At 40.9% G+C, this 12,712-nt stretch overlaps 1 protein-coding gene across 11 annotated transcripts in view; it reads left to right on the top strand.

The window, feature by feature from the left end:
• The window catches only part of ubr5.L (ubiquitin protein ligase E3 component n-recognin 5 L homeolog), a 103,118-nt gene extending 93,721 nt beyond the window's left edge, over nt 1–9,397 (top strand). For all 11 annotated transcript variants that reach the window (XM_041566575.1, XM_041566576.1, XM_041566580.1 and 8 more), the window contains 9 exons: nt 96–226; nt 322–382; nt 2,513–2,688; nt 2,781–2,865; nt 3,139–3,294; nt 4,718–4,831; nt 5,255–5,399; nt 6,758–6,843; nt 8,298–9,397. In XM_041566575.1, the coding sequence (XP_041422509.1) occupies nt 96–226; nt 322–382; nt 2,513–2,688; nt 2,781–2,865; nt 3,139–3,294; nt 4,718–4,831; nt 5,255–5,399; nt 6,758–6,843; nt 8,298–8,510 (1,167 nt within the window). In that variant the 3' untranslated portion in view covers nt 8,511–9,397. The remainder of the gene's footprint in view (nt 1–95; nt 227–321; nt 383–2,512; nt 2,689–2,780; nt 2,866–3,138; nt 3,295–4,717; nt 4,832–5,254; nt 5,400–6,757; nt 6,844–8,297) is intronic.
• The last annotated feature ends 3,315 nt before the right edge of the window (nt 9,398–12,712 follow it).

The raw sequence follows: 12,712 nt of genomic DNA, 5'->3' as shown, positions 1-12,712 counted from the left end.
TAGACAGACTTTTTACTGCTGTGTACTTGTCATTTGGAATTGTGGCAACTTATTTTGAGACACTTGGCTGTAACAGTTGCACTTTTTTTTCTAAGGCATTTGCAAGTAAAATTACGGGCATGCTGCTTGAGCTGTCTCCTGCACAGCTACTGCTGCTTCTTGCAAGTGAAGACTCCCTAAGAGCCAGGGTGGATGAAGCTATGGAACTTATCATTGCACATGGAAGGTAAAATAAGGAGCCTGTCTTCCACCTAGAAGGGGGAATTCGAGTCCATAGCAAATCAATACATGTTTTACACCATCCCATTTACTATTTTCCAGGGAAAATGGTGCTGACAGTATCCTCGATTTAGGTTTATTAGAAGCAGCCGATAAAGTGCAGGTAAACCAATGGGATTTATTCCTTCTGTATTTTCTGTGATTTGTCAGTTTTTGATACACCCCTCACTGTTGCCATAGAAATAAGTGTTGCTTTTATTGTTTTAAGCTTTAAAACTGGTAAACCCGATGCAGAAACAATAGTCTTGCTAATGGAACAGGTTTGTCTCCAGCATCCAGCAAACGTTCAGCCTCAGGCTGAGAATTTTTGTAGTGATGTTAATTAACAGGAAAAAAAACCTGCCCAGGACTGATCCCACACTGTAAAAAAAATCATCCTGCCTCCCCACAGCTCTGTATTTTTAGTCTGTGTTGGTCAGTGATCCCATATTAAACAGCGCTGTCTTATAACTGATTTCTGGTCTGCAGAGGCAGACACAGTCCTTAATGGTGGGGCCTATGTTTAAATTTGTCCTCGAGCCTATCGGCATTTCTCCCCAGTCACAATCCTAACATCACATATCAAAGACTGTGCTGTAACACAAACCAACACAGGTAAGTAAAGGGTTTGGGCAAAGCCAGGGGTCACTTTTGCAATAATAATGGTCATATTTCACATCATATTCTCTACAAAGCAAACCACACTCACTGGACTTAGGTGCAATCAATCAGTAATTTAATTCAACGTTTCAGCTCCTCTACTCAAGCCGTCCTCAGGAAAAAAAATTAAAAAATTTGTTCGTATACATCGGGAAAAAAACACCAAGACAAATTAAACTTTAAAATTGCAAAGTCTTTATTAAGAAATAACTTGCCTAAATTCCGCTTGCGCTCCTCTTCAGAAAGCAATCGGGCGATCCATCATGCAGCACTCGATACTCAGAGTTCCCTGTAAAACTCAGCTTGTTGCCTTGTGCCTTTATATGGTCACAGAACAACCCCTCAGTGACTTCTAATATCCTTATCATTTACAGTAGGATGGTACATTATCCCTTATAAAACATGAGTGATACTCAGAGTTCCCTGTATAACTCAGAAGCAGTTCTAGAGTTGCCAACTGGCATACCACAGGGGCTCCAGTCTCTGCTTCTCTCCTGCTAACGGTTGCTGTAACCCTGCCTTTGTACTGTATCTATCTCTTCCTTGTTCCATTAGCCCCCAGCACTTCATGGCACATAGTGGCCACCAACTATTACATACTATGACAGCCCACTGTCGAACGAATTACAGAAAGAAAAGGAAAGAGGATGGATCCTTTCTGCTTTATTTTTTTCAAATTCTCACTCATACCCCTTCATTTTTCCACCCTTAAGCATTTAGCTTTTCTTTATTCCAGCTTTTTCTCCGTTCATTCCTTATTCTGCTTCCCCATCTTCACTCCTATTTAGTTTGGCCCTTTATTTTTTATTCGATCAGCCTCTCCTCCTTTTGCTCCTATTTTTTTTTTCAATTGTATTTTTAAAAATGGATAATTGCATCTTACTGTGGCAGGGAGCATTACATTCAGGGCTTCAGGCTTAGCACAGTCAGACCAGCAGTCAGCATACACAATATAATCCACACCTGTCCACAGCCTCAGTAACTACTGGGCAGACGTGGACCTGCTGGCTGCTGCTCTACAGTAGTGTGTGCTGCAGCCTGTCTGTACTTACTGAGCTGATGGGGGGAGACAGGAGACTGTGAGGCCCTGTGTATTCGGCTTCCACACCACTCGTGCACGGCAGGGACAGCAGCAGAGAGGAGTGGGAGGGGCGGAGCCACCGTGGGAGCTAGGATGGAGGAGTGGGGTCCTAGAGCCCGCCGGATGCAGTGAAAAGTGAGTTCTAAATTCGTATTCTCGCTCAGGATCGGCCCAATTCAACAAAATATAGTGCGGCCCCTCGGGCATTTGCCCGAAAAGTTATATTACCAGTCCGGGCCTGGTGAGCACAACTCGGAGTTCCATGACCTGTATAAAAACACTCAGCCTTCGGCCTCGTGTTTTTATATGGTTATGAAACTCCTCGGTAACTGATAATATCCTTATATCTTACAAGAGGGGGTATTTTATTCACTATATATCCCGCACACAGTAGGTTTATTAGCAGCTGGATTTCTTTTGAGGAAAGATTACAAATATATTACAATATATCACAAATATCAATTGCATTTGATTAGAGCTCGCTCATCGTGTTTGTTGTGCTTTTAACTGTAGGAAAACCGTAAGAGGCATGGCTCTAGTCGAAGTGTGGTCGATATGGAACTAACGGATACAGACGATGGGGACGATAATGCTCCTTTATTTTACCAACCTGGCAAACGAGGTTTTTATAGTCCCAGGCCTGGCAAAAATACAGAGGCGAGGTTAAACTGTTTCCGAAACATCGGCAGGTAAGATCTTGTGGTTTCTTAGCTGGACGCAATTATAGTAAGTAAATTATTGAAAGTATTGTAAAAAAAAATTTCCTCTGCATTTTTTTCAGAATTCTTGGCCTGTGCCTACTACAGAATGAATTATGTCCTATCACTTTAAGTAGGCAGGTGATTAAAGTGCTTCTGGGCAGAAAAGTAAGTGCATTGACCATAATCTTTTTTTTTTTTTTTTTTTTTTTTTTTTTTTTTCTAAGAGTATTACTAAAATACTCCAGCATATTGTTGTCAAGCTGTGATGTAGTAGTAGTAGTAGTATAGAATAGTATTAGATATTTTAAAATCTTTGCAGTTATAGTCTGTATTGCTGGATACATTCCATGATATTGCTTCTACCAAAAATAAGATGGAAGCCATTGGTTCATTTTTGAAAGTTCATAAACCCTATTAACATTGTGATTGTCCCCCAAGGTGAACTGGCATGATTTTGCATTCTTTGATCATGTGATGTACGAGAGCTTACGGCAACTTATACTCGCCTCCCAAAGTCCGGATGCCGACGCAGTGTTTGCCTCAATGGATTTAGCGTTTGCAATAGACCTTTGCAAAGAAGAAAGTGGTGGGCAAGTAAGTATAGTTGCACCACGGTCCATCAAGATACAGAACCAGTGAAACACACAACTCCAATAGTGTCTCTAGTCATCTGTTACATTGTAAACAAGCAACATTTAATTTAGAATGGAGGGGTTATTTTTGTAGATGGTTCTTCCCCTGTAACTCCTGCCTGAAAAGGGGCTGTTGGTCTTAGTATAAATTGCATTGTCTGATAATTGCTAATATTAAAGGGATTCTGTTTTTTATGATTTAGTTTTTATTTCTAAATTACATTGTTTACACTGCAAACAGTTCACTCTACAATATAAAATGTATTTCCTGAACCAACAAGTGTATTTTGTTTTAGTTGTAATATAGGTTTGTAGGCACCATCTCAGGTAATTTTGCCTGGTCATGTGCTTTCATAAATAGCCAGCACTTTAGGATGGAACTGCTTTCTGGCAGGATGTTGTTTCTCCTACTCAATGTAACTGAATGTGTCTCAGTGGGACCTGGATTTTACTATTGTAATATTCTTAGATCTACCAGGCAGCTGTTATCTTGTGTTAGGGAGCTGCTATCTGGTTACCTTTCCATTGTTCTGTTGTTAGGCTGTTGGAGTGGAAAGGGAGGGGGTGATATCACTCCAACTTGTAGCGCAGCAGTAAAGAGTGACTGAAGTTTATCAGAGCACAAGTCACATGACTGGGGGTAGCTGGGAAACTGACAGTATGTCGAGCCCCATGTCAGATTTCAAAATTAAATATAAAAAAAAATCTGTGTGCTGTTTTAAGAAATGGATTTCAGTGCAGAAGTCTGCTGGAGCAGCACTATTAACTGATGCATTTTTTTTTTTAAAAAACAACCATGACAGTATCCCATTAAAGAGATACTGACACCAGAAAACATCTATCATAGTATTGGCTTTGTTTACTACTTATATTTTTGCCATAGTAAGTAAGCTTTTACATGAACCATCTGACTCCCCGTGCTCGTTTATGAGGGGGCTGCCATATTTGTGCAACAGGAGTCCGTTCGCATTAGAAACTTTAACTGACAGGCTGAGATGGGACAGTCAGGTTGGCAAAACAGTCAGGTTTAGGAACATCAACTAAAAATTATTTACAAAAACAAACCTTTCCGCAAAAATCGATTAACGTGACCTATAGGTAACTTTCATTGTACATTCATATTTGAAAAAGTAGTTTTTTAGCATCAGTATCACTTTAAGGAGACTTCAAAGTTTAAATTTAGAGCTTTAAAACTATACACATTTATGTCTGCAGTGTAATATATAATTACTGGGGAGATTCTTTTGCTTTGCTAAATGTATATGATGCCATTTCATTTCCATGATAATCATGATGATTAGCATGAGAACTGCAATGTTTTTTGATTTTATTTACATTTGATGCCTAAAATGTATCCTAACATCTTTTTCAATTATTTCCTGCAGGTGGAACTGATTCCTAATGGTGTAAATATCCCTGTAACGCCTCAAAATGTGTATGAATATGTCAGGAAATACGCTGAACACAGAATGCTCACTGTAGCAGAGCAACCACTTAATGTAAGTGCAGACATTCCATCAGAGCATATTTATTCTGGCAGTTTAGCATTTGTGACTGGCGTTTGGAGCAGACACTAATCAGGAATTTGTAGGTGGGCAGTGCATGAGCTTAATCTATTTTAGGTTGATGGAGCCCGGAAAAAAAGTGCTGCATCTGTTTCATGAGCTGTTCTACTACTTGCATTTGCTGATGTATTGTCCATAGGCTGTGAGCATTATACAGCTGCTCGCTCTGTTGCTGTAGTTTTTTTTTAGGGGGTTTGTGTGTTCAAGGTGTGCCTCTGGTTTTAAAAGTATAGGACATAGCAAAGTTCTCCAGTACAGGGGGCAGTGAATGGGCAATTGCTGCTACAAGCCCACTGTGCAGAAGTACTGGCTTTACTTGTCTCCTTGTAATTGTGTTTCCTGTTTGGATTGTTCCAGGCCATGAGGAAAGGACTATTGGATGTTCTCCCAAAGAATGCGTTGGAAGACTTAACTGCAGAAGACTTTAGGCTCTTGGTGAATGGCTGCGGGGAAGTCAATGTTCAGATGCTCATTAGCTTTACCTCCTTCAACGATGAGTCTGGTAAGGGCTTCTCTCTTGTCTCTCTCATCAAAATTATCAAACATTGCTTTTCAACTTCTGTTGTACCGAGTACTGGAATTTTTCTGGCCTACGTGTTGGAGGGCTGTTTTAAAACCACACCCACGTTACCACAAGAGGTTTTAAAGGAGAAGGAAACCCTGTCGAAAAATCCCTGTACCCTCCCACCCCACATAGACCCCCCAGGGAAATGCCCCATACTTTATACTTAGCCCTCGTTGCAGATTATGGCAGCGGACGTAACGGCATCCATCTTCCGGGTCTTCGGTAAACTGACGATTGGCAATTTCCATCAATTTCGACGCATGCGCAGTCGCAAACCAGCAAATTGCTCCCACTGCGCATGCGCTGACATACCGATCTCCCAGTCCGCTTACCGAGGACCCGGAAGATGGATGCCATGAATTCCGCTGCCAGAATCTGCGACGAGGGGTAAGTATAAAGTATGGGGCATTTCCCTGGCAGTTAGCCTGGAGGGAGGGGGGTCTGCGTAGGAGGTATGGGGTTTTTTCCCCACAGGGTTTCCTTCTCCTTTTAGGAGATTAAATGGTGGAAGCAAACCAAAAAAACTAAATGTTTGTGCTCACTGCAGGGATATCACTCATGTGAAAAATGTAAGTCGTATTAAAACATACCCTTAAAGGAGAAGGAAAGTCTTTTTGCACTTGGGGTGTCAAATGTTAGGCACCCCCATATGATTGTATTGATTATTGACTATAGTGGGAATTGACTTACCTGAAACCCTGGGCCGGAGCAGTTTTCCGCTGATAGGAGCATCGGCCCGGGGTTTCAGGTAAGTCAATTCCCACTATACCAGTGAGCACCACGGAGCAATCCTCTTCCGTCTTCCTCTTTCTTTGCGCGTCTGAGCATGTGCAGTAGAGTGTAAAGCCGAACTTTAACTAAAAAGTCGTCTATTTCTACTGCACATGGGAAATTTGAAGAAAGAAGTCGTCGGAAGAGGATCACTCCGTGGTGCTCACTGGTATAGTTGGACAGCACTGCTCTATCACATAGGTTGAGGCTACAGGGCTGATCATTAAATTCTAAAACAAAATGCACTGGTTTGGGAGGTGCTGTGTAATGAGAATCCAAAATAATTATGCTTCATTCTTGTATTATGATATTTATATTCGATGTATACAGTATAGGGGCTTATTTAGAGCCACACATCTCTCCTGATAAAGGCTGGGGTTGCCTTGGGCTGTTAAGACAATCGCAAAACATAATGTTTCCTCTATCGTTTTTAGATGTAAAAATGTAGGTTTAAATAATATGTTGTTGAGCACTGTTTAATGTACTTTGTGCAATGCCAGATTTTGCTTTTGTTTTCTGCACAGGAGAAAATGCAGAAAAGCTTTTGCAGTTCAAACGCTGGTTCTGGTCTATAGTAGAAAAGATGAGCATGACAGAGAGGCAAGATTTAGTAAGTATTTGTCAATGCACTGACTGTTTTGTATGAAATATGAGTAGAGATATACGGGCATTATCCCTGGGGTGAATATAAACCGAGACATTCTCAATGCATTCATGCTTATTACAACAGTACATTCAAGTCTCTCCTTTACTTGCTCAACTTTCATTGTAGTTGCTGCCATAGTTTTCTGACCCTTTAGGAGAACAGGTATGGGATCAGTTATCCAGAAACCCATTATCCAGAAAGTTTAGAATAACAGACTGTCTCCCATAAACACCCTTTTATCCAAATTTTTTAAACTAATTTCTTTTTTTCTGTCTAATAATAAAACAGTACCTTGTACTTGATCCCAACTAAGATATAATTAATCCTTATTGGAAGCAAAACCTGCCTATTGGGTTTAATGTTTACATGATTTTCTAGTACACGTAAGGTATGAAGATCCAAATTATGGAAAGATCTGTTAACCAGAAAACCCCAGGTCCTGAGCATTCTGGATAACAGGTCCCATACCTGTACCTTAAAATTTACAGGGGGAACAGTAATTTAGCTCTGGGAAATTGGGAAAATTCCCCCCTTTTTCATAAACTCATTTAGTTGGGTTTTTGTTTAACAAAAAAAAAAGTGCATAACTACATTTGCTTATATACACAGATATAAAATCCAATACAAATCTCTACGCAGTCGCCGACTGCTCTACAGGGAAACAAACAAAGGAGAAGTAAGGCGGGGACTCCCCCTGCTGTTCATAAGTATGATTGTTTCTCTGCAGAGCAGTTAGGGACTGTCTGACAATTCCTATCCACAGCAGTAAATGAAGGGAGAATTTCACTGCATACAGTCAGGTTTCTTATAAAAACGGTACACATTTTTTTTTAAAAAAAAGTGTATTGGAGATAGGTTTCTTTTTCATTAAATAAAGTAAACATGGGTTTTTATTTTTTTGCCTTTACATGCCCTTTAAAGGGGTTGATCACAGTTAGGTTAACTTTTAGTATGTTAGAATGCCATATTCCAAGTAACTGCAGTTGGTCTTCATCAGTTCATTTTTTTTAACCATTTGCCATCTTTTTTTGCCTCTTTCTAGCTTTCAGATGGGGATCACTGGCCCCTGCAGACAAACTATTGCTCTCTGAGGCTACAGTTTTATTGTTACTTTTTATTACTGTCCAGTAATTACCCTATTAAGGACTAAATAGTCTCCTTCAAATCACCGCCTGGTTGCTGGGGAAAGACAGACCCTAGCAGCCAGGTAGCTGCTGAAATATCAAGCTGCAGAGCTGGCAAACAAAAATCACTTATAAACAACAAAAAATAGAGAATGTAAACCAATGACAACATTTTTAGCACCTTTAATTTAGTGCCAATGTATTTTGCATGTGAGGTAGCTGCAGGAGGGAGGAAGCTGTTTTCTTGTGTTGCCTCACATCTGTGCAAGTTTACATTTGTACTCCTCTCTCTAGGTTTATTTTTGGACCTCCAGCCCATCGTTGCCGGCAAGTGAAGAGGGATTCCAACCAATGCCATCCATTACCATCCGGCCACCCGATGACCAGCACCTTCCCACAGCAAACACTTGCATCTCTCGCCTCTACGTCCCCCTTTATTCTTCAAAACAGATTCTCAAACAGAAGTTGTTACTCGCTATTAAGACCAAGAACTTTGGCTTTGTGTAAAGTAATTTAAAGTATTCTGCCGTGTAATATTCCTAGCGAAACCCCCTTTTTTCTAGATCTTTTTTTCCATTAAAAAAAACAAAGTTTATTAAAGTTGATTCTGTCGCCCCCTCTGCGGTGGAACATAATGGATAAAGTCAGTGTTTCCGAGCTGTAGAAGCTCCAGGGGGTTACAAAGACATTCCTCTGCTAAACTTGCAAACAAATTACCCACACAAAGCAGTGACCCTAGTGACTGTAACGTGTAGTGACCAGATGGAAGGCCGCAGGACTAGATCAATACACTGTGATTCATAGTTTTTATTGGAGCAAAGATGAAGTGATTTGGGAATTCAGTGCTGCCTTTGGGGGAGATTTCTTCATCTTCATCATGGCTCCTTTGTATGAAGAAGAAGGAAGGAATTTAACAAAAAATAAAGGCAAAAAAATGAATAATGTTCTCTCCTTTTGGGATTTTTTTTGTTTGTTTTCTGTAAGAAGGGTAAAAGAGCAACTTTTTTTTCCTATTATTTAATTTGTAGTTTACCTCCTGTAATGTACATGATGTATATTAAACTTGTAAAAGTGATATCCGCGGGAATTATTGAGCTTATGTTGCACTATTTTGTCACTGAGCGTTACATCCGTGAGAAAGTCAATGCTAACCAGTATCTCTTGCTTAGACTTGATCTCGTGAGAAGCAGGTTATGCGCCTCTCTTGTACAACCACAAGTATGTATTCTTATCATCACTCAGGGGACTCTACCCACCCCTCCCCCAGTCCTATTTCATATCAAAATGTTTTGTCATTTACCCAGCACTTCAGCGATTACAATTTAAGGCAGATCACCTCTTTAATTGTTTTTACTTTAAATGAATGCTTTTAGTAAAAAACAAAAGCAAAAGAATTGAATGGCGTTTTTTTTTTTTTTGTCTGTGCTTAACTCAAGTTGTGAACTCACTAAAGTGTAATTGAAATGGTAAAGTGTCGGGTGTATTGAACGGTGGGAGCAGGGAAAAGGTCCTTTACATAGTTACTTAGTTACTTAGTTAAATCGGGTTGAAACAAGACAGTCCATCAAGTTCAACCCTCCAAATAAAAACTCGGCCTCCATACACACAGCCCTCCCTACTTTCACATTAATTCTATATATACCCATATTTATACTAACTATAGTGCTTAGTATCACAATAGCCTTTGATATTATGTCTGTCCAAGAAATCATCCAAGTCCCTTTTAAAAGCATTAACAGAATCAGCCATCACAACATCACCCGGCAGTGCATTCCACAACCTCACTGTCCTGACTGTGAAGAACCCCCTACGTTGCTTCAAATGAAAGTTCTTTTCTTCTAGTCTAAAGGGGTGGCCTCTGGTACGGTGATCCTCTTTATGGGTAAAAAGGTCCCATGCTATTTGTCTATAATGTCCTCTAATGTACTTGTAAAGTGTAATCATGTTCCCTCGCAAGCGCCTTTTTTCCAGAGAAAACAACCCCAACCTTGACAGTCTACCCTCATAATTTAAGTCTTCCCTCCCCCTAACCAGTTTAGTTGCACTTAGTCTCTGCACTCTCTCCAGCTCATTTATATCCCTCTTAAGGACTGGAGTCCAAAACTGCACTGCATACTCCAGATGAGGCCTCACCAGGGACCTATAAAGAGGCATAATTATGTTTTCATCCCTTGAGTTAATGGCCTTTTTTATGCAAGACAGAACTTTATTTGCTTTAGTAGCCACAGAATGACACTGCCCAGAATTAGACAACGTGTTATCTACAAAGACCCCAAGATCCTTCTCATTTAATGAAACTCCCAACACATTGCCATTTAGTGTATAACTTGCATTTATATTATTTTTGCCAAAGTGCATAACCTGCATTTATCAACATTGAACCTCATTTTCCAGTTTGCTGCCCAGTTTTCCAACTAAGACAAATCTCTCTGCAACGTGGCAGCATCCTGCATGGAACCTATAGTTCTGCACAATTTAGTATCATCTGCAAAAAAAACGTACCTCAAATGACATTCTCATTAAGGGCCCCCATACACAGGCCAGTATTTGGGTTATCAGAGCAAAGTGGTCAAGGTTTGGCCATCTTCCAGGTCTTCTGTAATCTGAGATGGAGACCGGCGGAGCGGCGAATGCGCAGGTGGAGCAATTTCCCGGTTTGTGACAACTGTGCATGCTCCGAAATGGACGGAAATTGCCGGAAGAAGACCCGGAAGATGGCTGCTGTAAACTCCGATCCCTGAATCTGCACCGAGAGGTAAGTAAAAAGTTAGGGGCATTTGCCCGGAGGGGCAGGGTAGCTAGGCTGGGGGGGGGGGTCTATGTGGGGTAGGGTTTTTTTTAATAGGTGTTTGTTTCTCCTTTAAATTAACTTTTGGTATGATGTTAATTTGTTTTGTTATTTTTTCTGCTCCTAAATATCCAGGCGTTTTCTTTAGTGCCTGCCTTTATTGTATTCAAGTTCACCTGCCTGAGATTTCTTGGGGCAACAGCAGGGGGGGGCCCACCAACAAATTCCTTGTCCTGGGACTAGTGGCACTTTAAAGAAGAAACTATTCTCTGTACATATGTAAAATGCACAGTCTTGTATCTCCTATTATTAGGGATGCACCGAATCCACTATTTTGGATTCGGCCGAACCCCCAAATCCTTCACAAAAGATTCGGCCAAATACCGAACCGAATCCTGATTGGCATATGCAAATTAAGGGTAGGAATGGGACAAAAAGTCAAGAAATTTCCCTCCATGCCCCCTCATTTGCATATGCAAATTTGGATTCAGTACAGCCGGGCAGAATGATTCGGCTGAATCTGAATCCTGCTGAAAAATGCTGAATCCTGAACCGAATCCTGGATTCGGTGCATCCCTACATATTACAAGGAAACAGGTTTCCTGGGCTGTGGCATAGAATTATTATATGGGCAGGTAGCTCCTCTGTGCAGAGGAATTGCTTGGCATGCATTGCAACGATGGAGACAATTAAATTTAGTTACTTAACTAAAGTCATTTTCTTTTTCTGTTAGTCCTGTCTGCAGCACAAGTGAAACCTGCTTCCATATTTCTCTATAGTCACACACGTCTCCTCACCCTTATCTTCCACTATTCTCCCTTTATTCCCACCTTGTGTCCTCCTATTGGGTTGTTTTACCTTTGAATTAACTTTTAGTATGATGTAGAGAGTGATATTCTGAGAATTTGGTTTGAATTTTTTTTTTATTTGTGGTTTTTGAGTTAGCTTTTTATTCAGCAGCTCTTCAGTTTGTAATTTCAGCAGCCTGGTTGTTAGGGTCCAAATTCCCCTGGCAACCATGCATTGATTTGAATAAGAGACTGGAATGTGAATAGGAGAGGCCTGAAAAGAAAGGAGTAATAAAATGTAGCAATAACAATATATTTGTTTTAAATGGGGTCAGCTACCCCATTTGACAGCTGGAACGAGTCCAAAAGAGAAGGCAAATAATAAAAAAACAATAAAAAATAAATAATGAAGACCAATTAAAAAGTTGCTTAGAATTAGTCATTCTATAACATACTAAAAGTCAACTTAAAGGTGAACCATCCCTTTACTGTAGGGCCCACACACAGAGCAGGCTGGGTAGGAGACACAAGTGAGTCTGTGTTGGTTCCTCTTCAATGCCCTCATGATCACTATCGACTTATTAATGAACCAGCAGCAGCACCCACCTGGCTTCCTACTAGGTCCCTCCTCGGCGCAACGTGTCCTGGGCTGGTGTTGGGAGCAGACAGGAGCCCTTGCCTTCAGTGCCGGTCTTAGGCCGACTGGGTCCCGCAGTTCCGCACCATGGCAACTAGGCAAGAGGAACTAGGAAATGCTTTTACTTGACAGATCAGCTGTACAGATGTCCTAAAATGCTTTCTGTACAGCTGGCTCCATTCTGGTTACTTCATATGCAGTGTGAAGCCCCCTCCTGCCTGTGAATGGGATCTTCATGTCTCTGGACTTGGCTGTGTCAGGCAAGAGTTAAAGTCCCCATAGACGCAATGATTTCTCTTGCCAAACGAGCGATTTTAGTGAAGTCTGACCAATCCTTCAAAGTTATCGTGCGGTTAGTGGGATTCAAAACATCTTACGATTTTTCGGCCGACATCTGTCAGGAAATTGATCAGCCAGGTCAAAAAATCTTTGTCGGTCCCAGTGCAATCTATCTATGTTTGCAGGGCCAAGCAGGCAGCTCCCCTTTGTTTTCCTG

This window comes from Xenopus laevis, chromosome 6L (genome assembly GCF_017654675.1).
Source record: "Xenopus laevis strain J_2021 chromosome 6L, Xenopus_laevis_v10.1, whole genome shotgun sequence".
Classification (NCBI taxonomy): Eukaryota; Metazoa; Chordata; class Amphibia; order Anura; family Pipidae; genus Xenopus; species Xenopus laevis.
The sequence above is the reverse complement of the archived record's forward strand: the minus strand, read 5'-3'. Positions and strand labels throughout refer to the sequence as shown.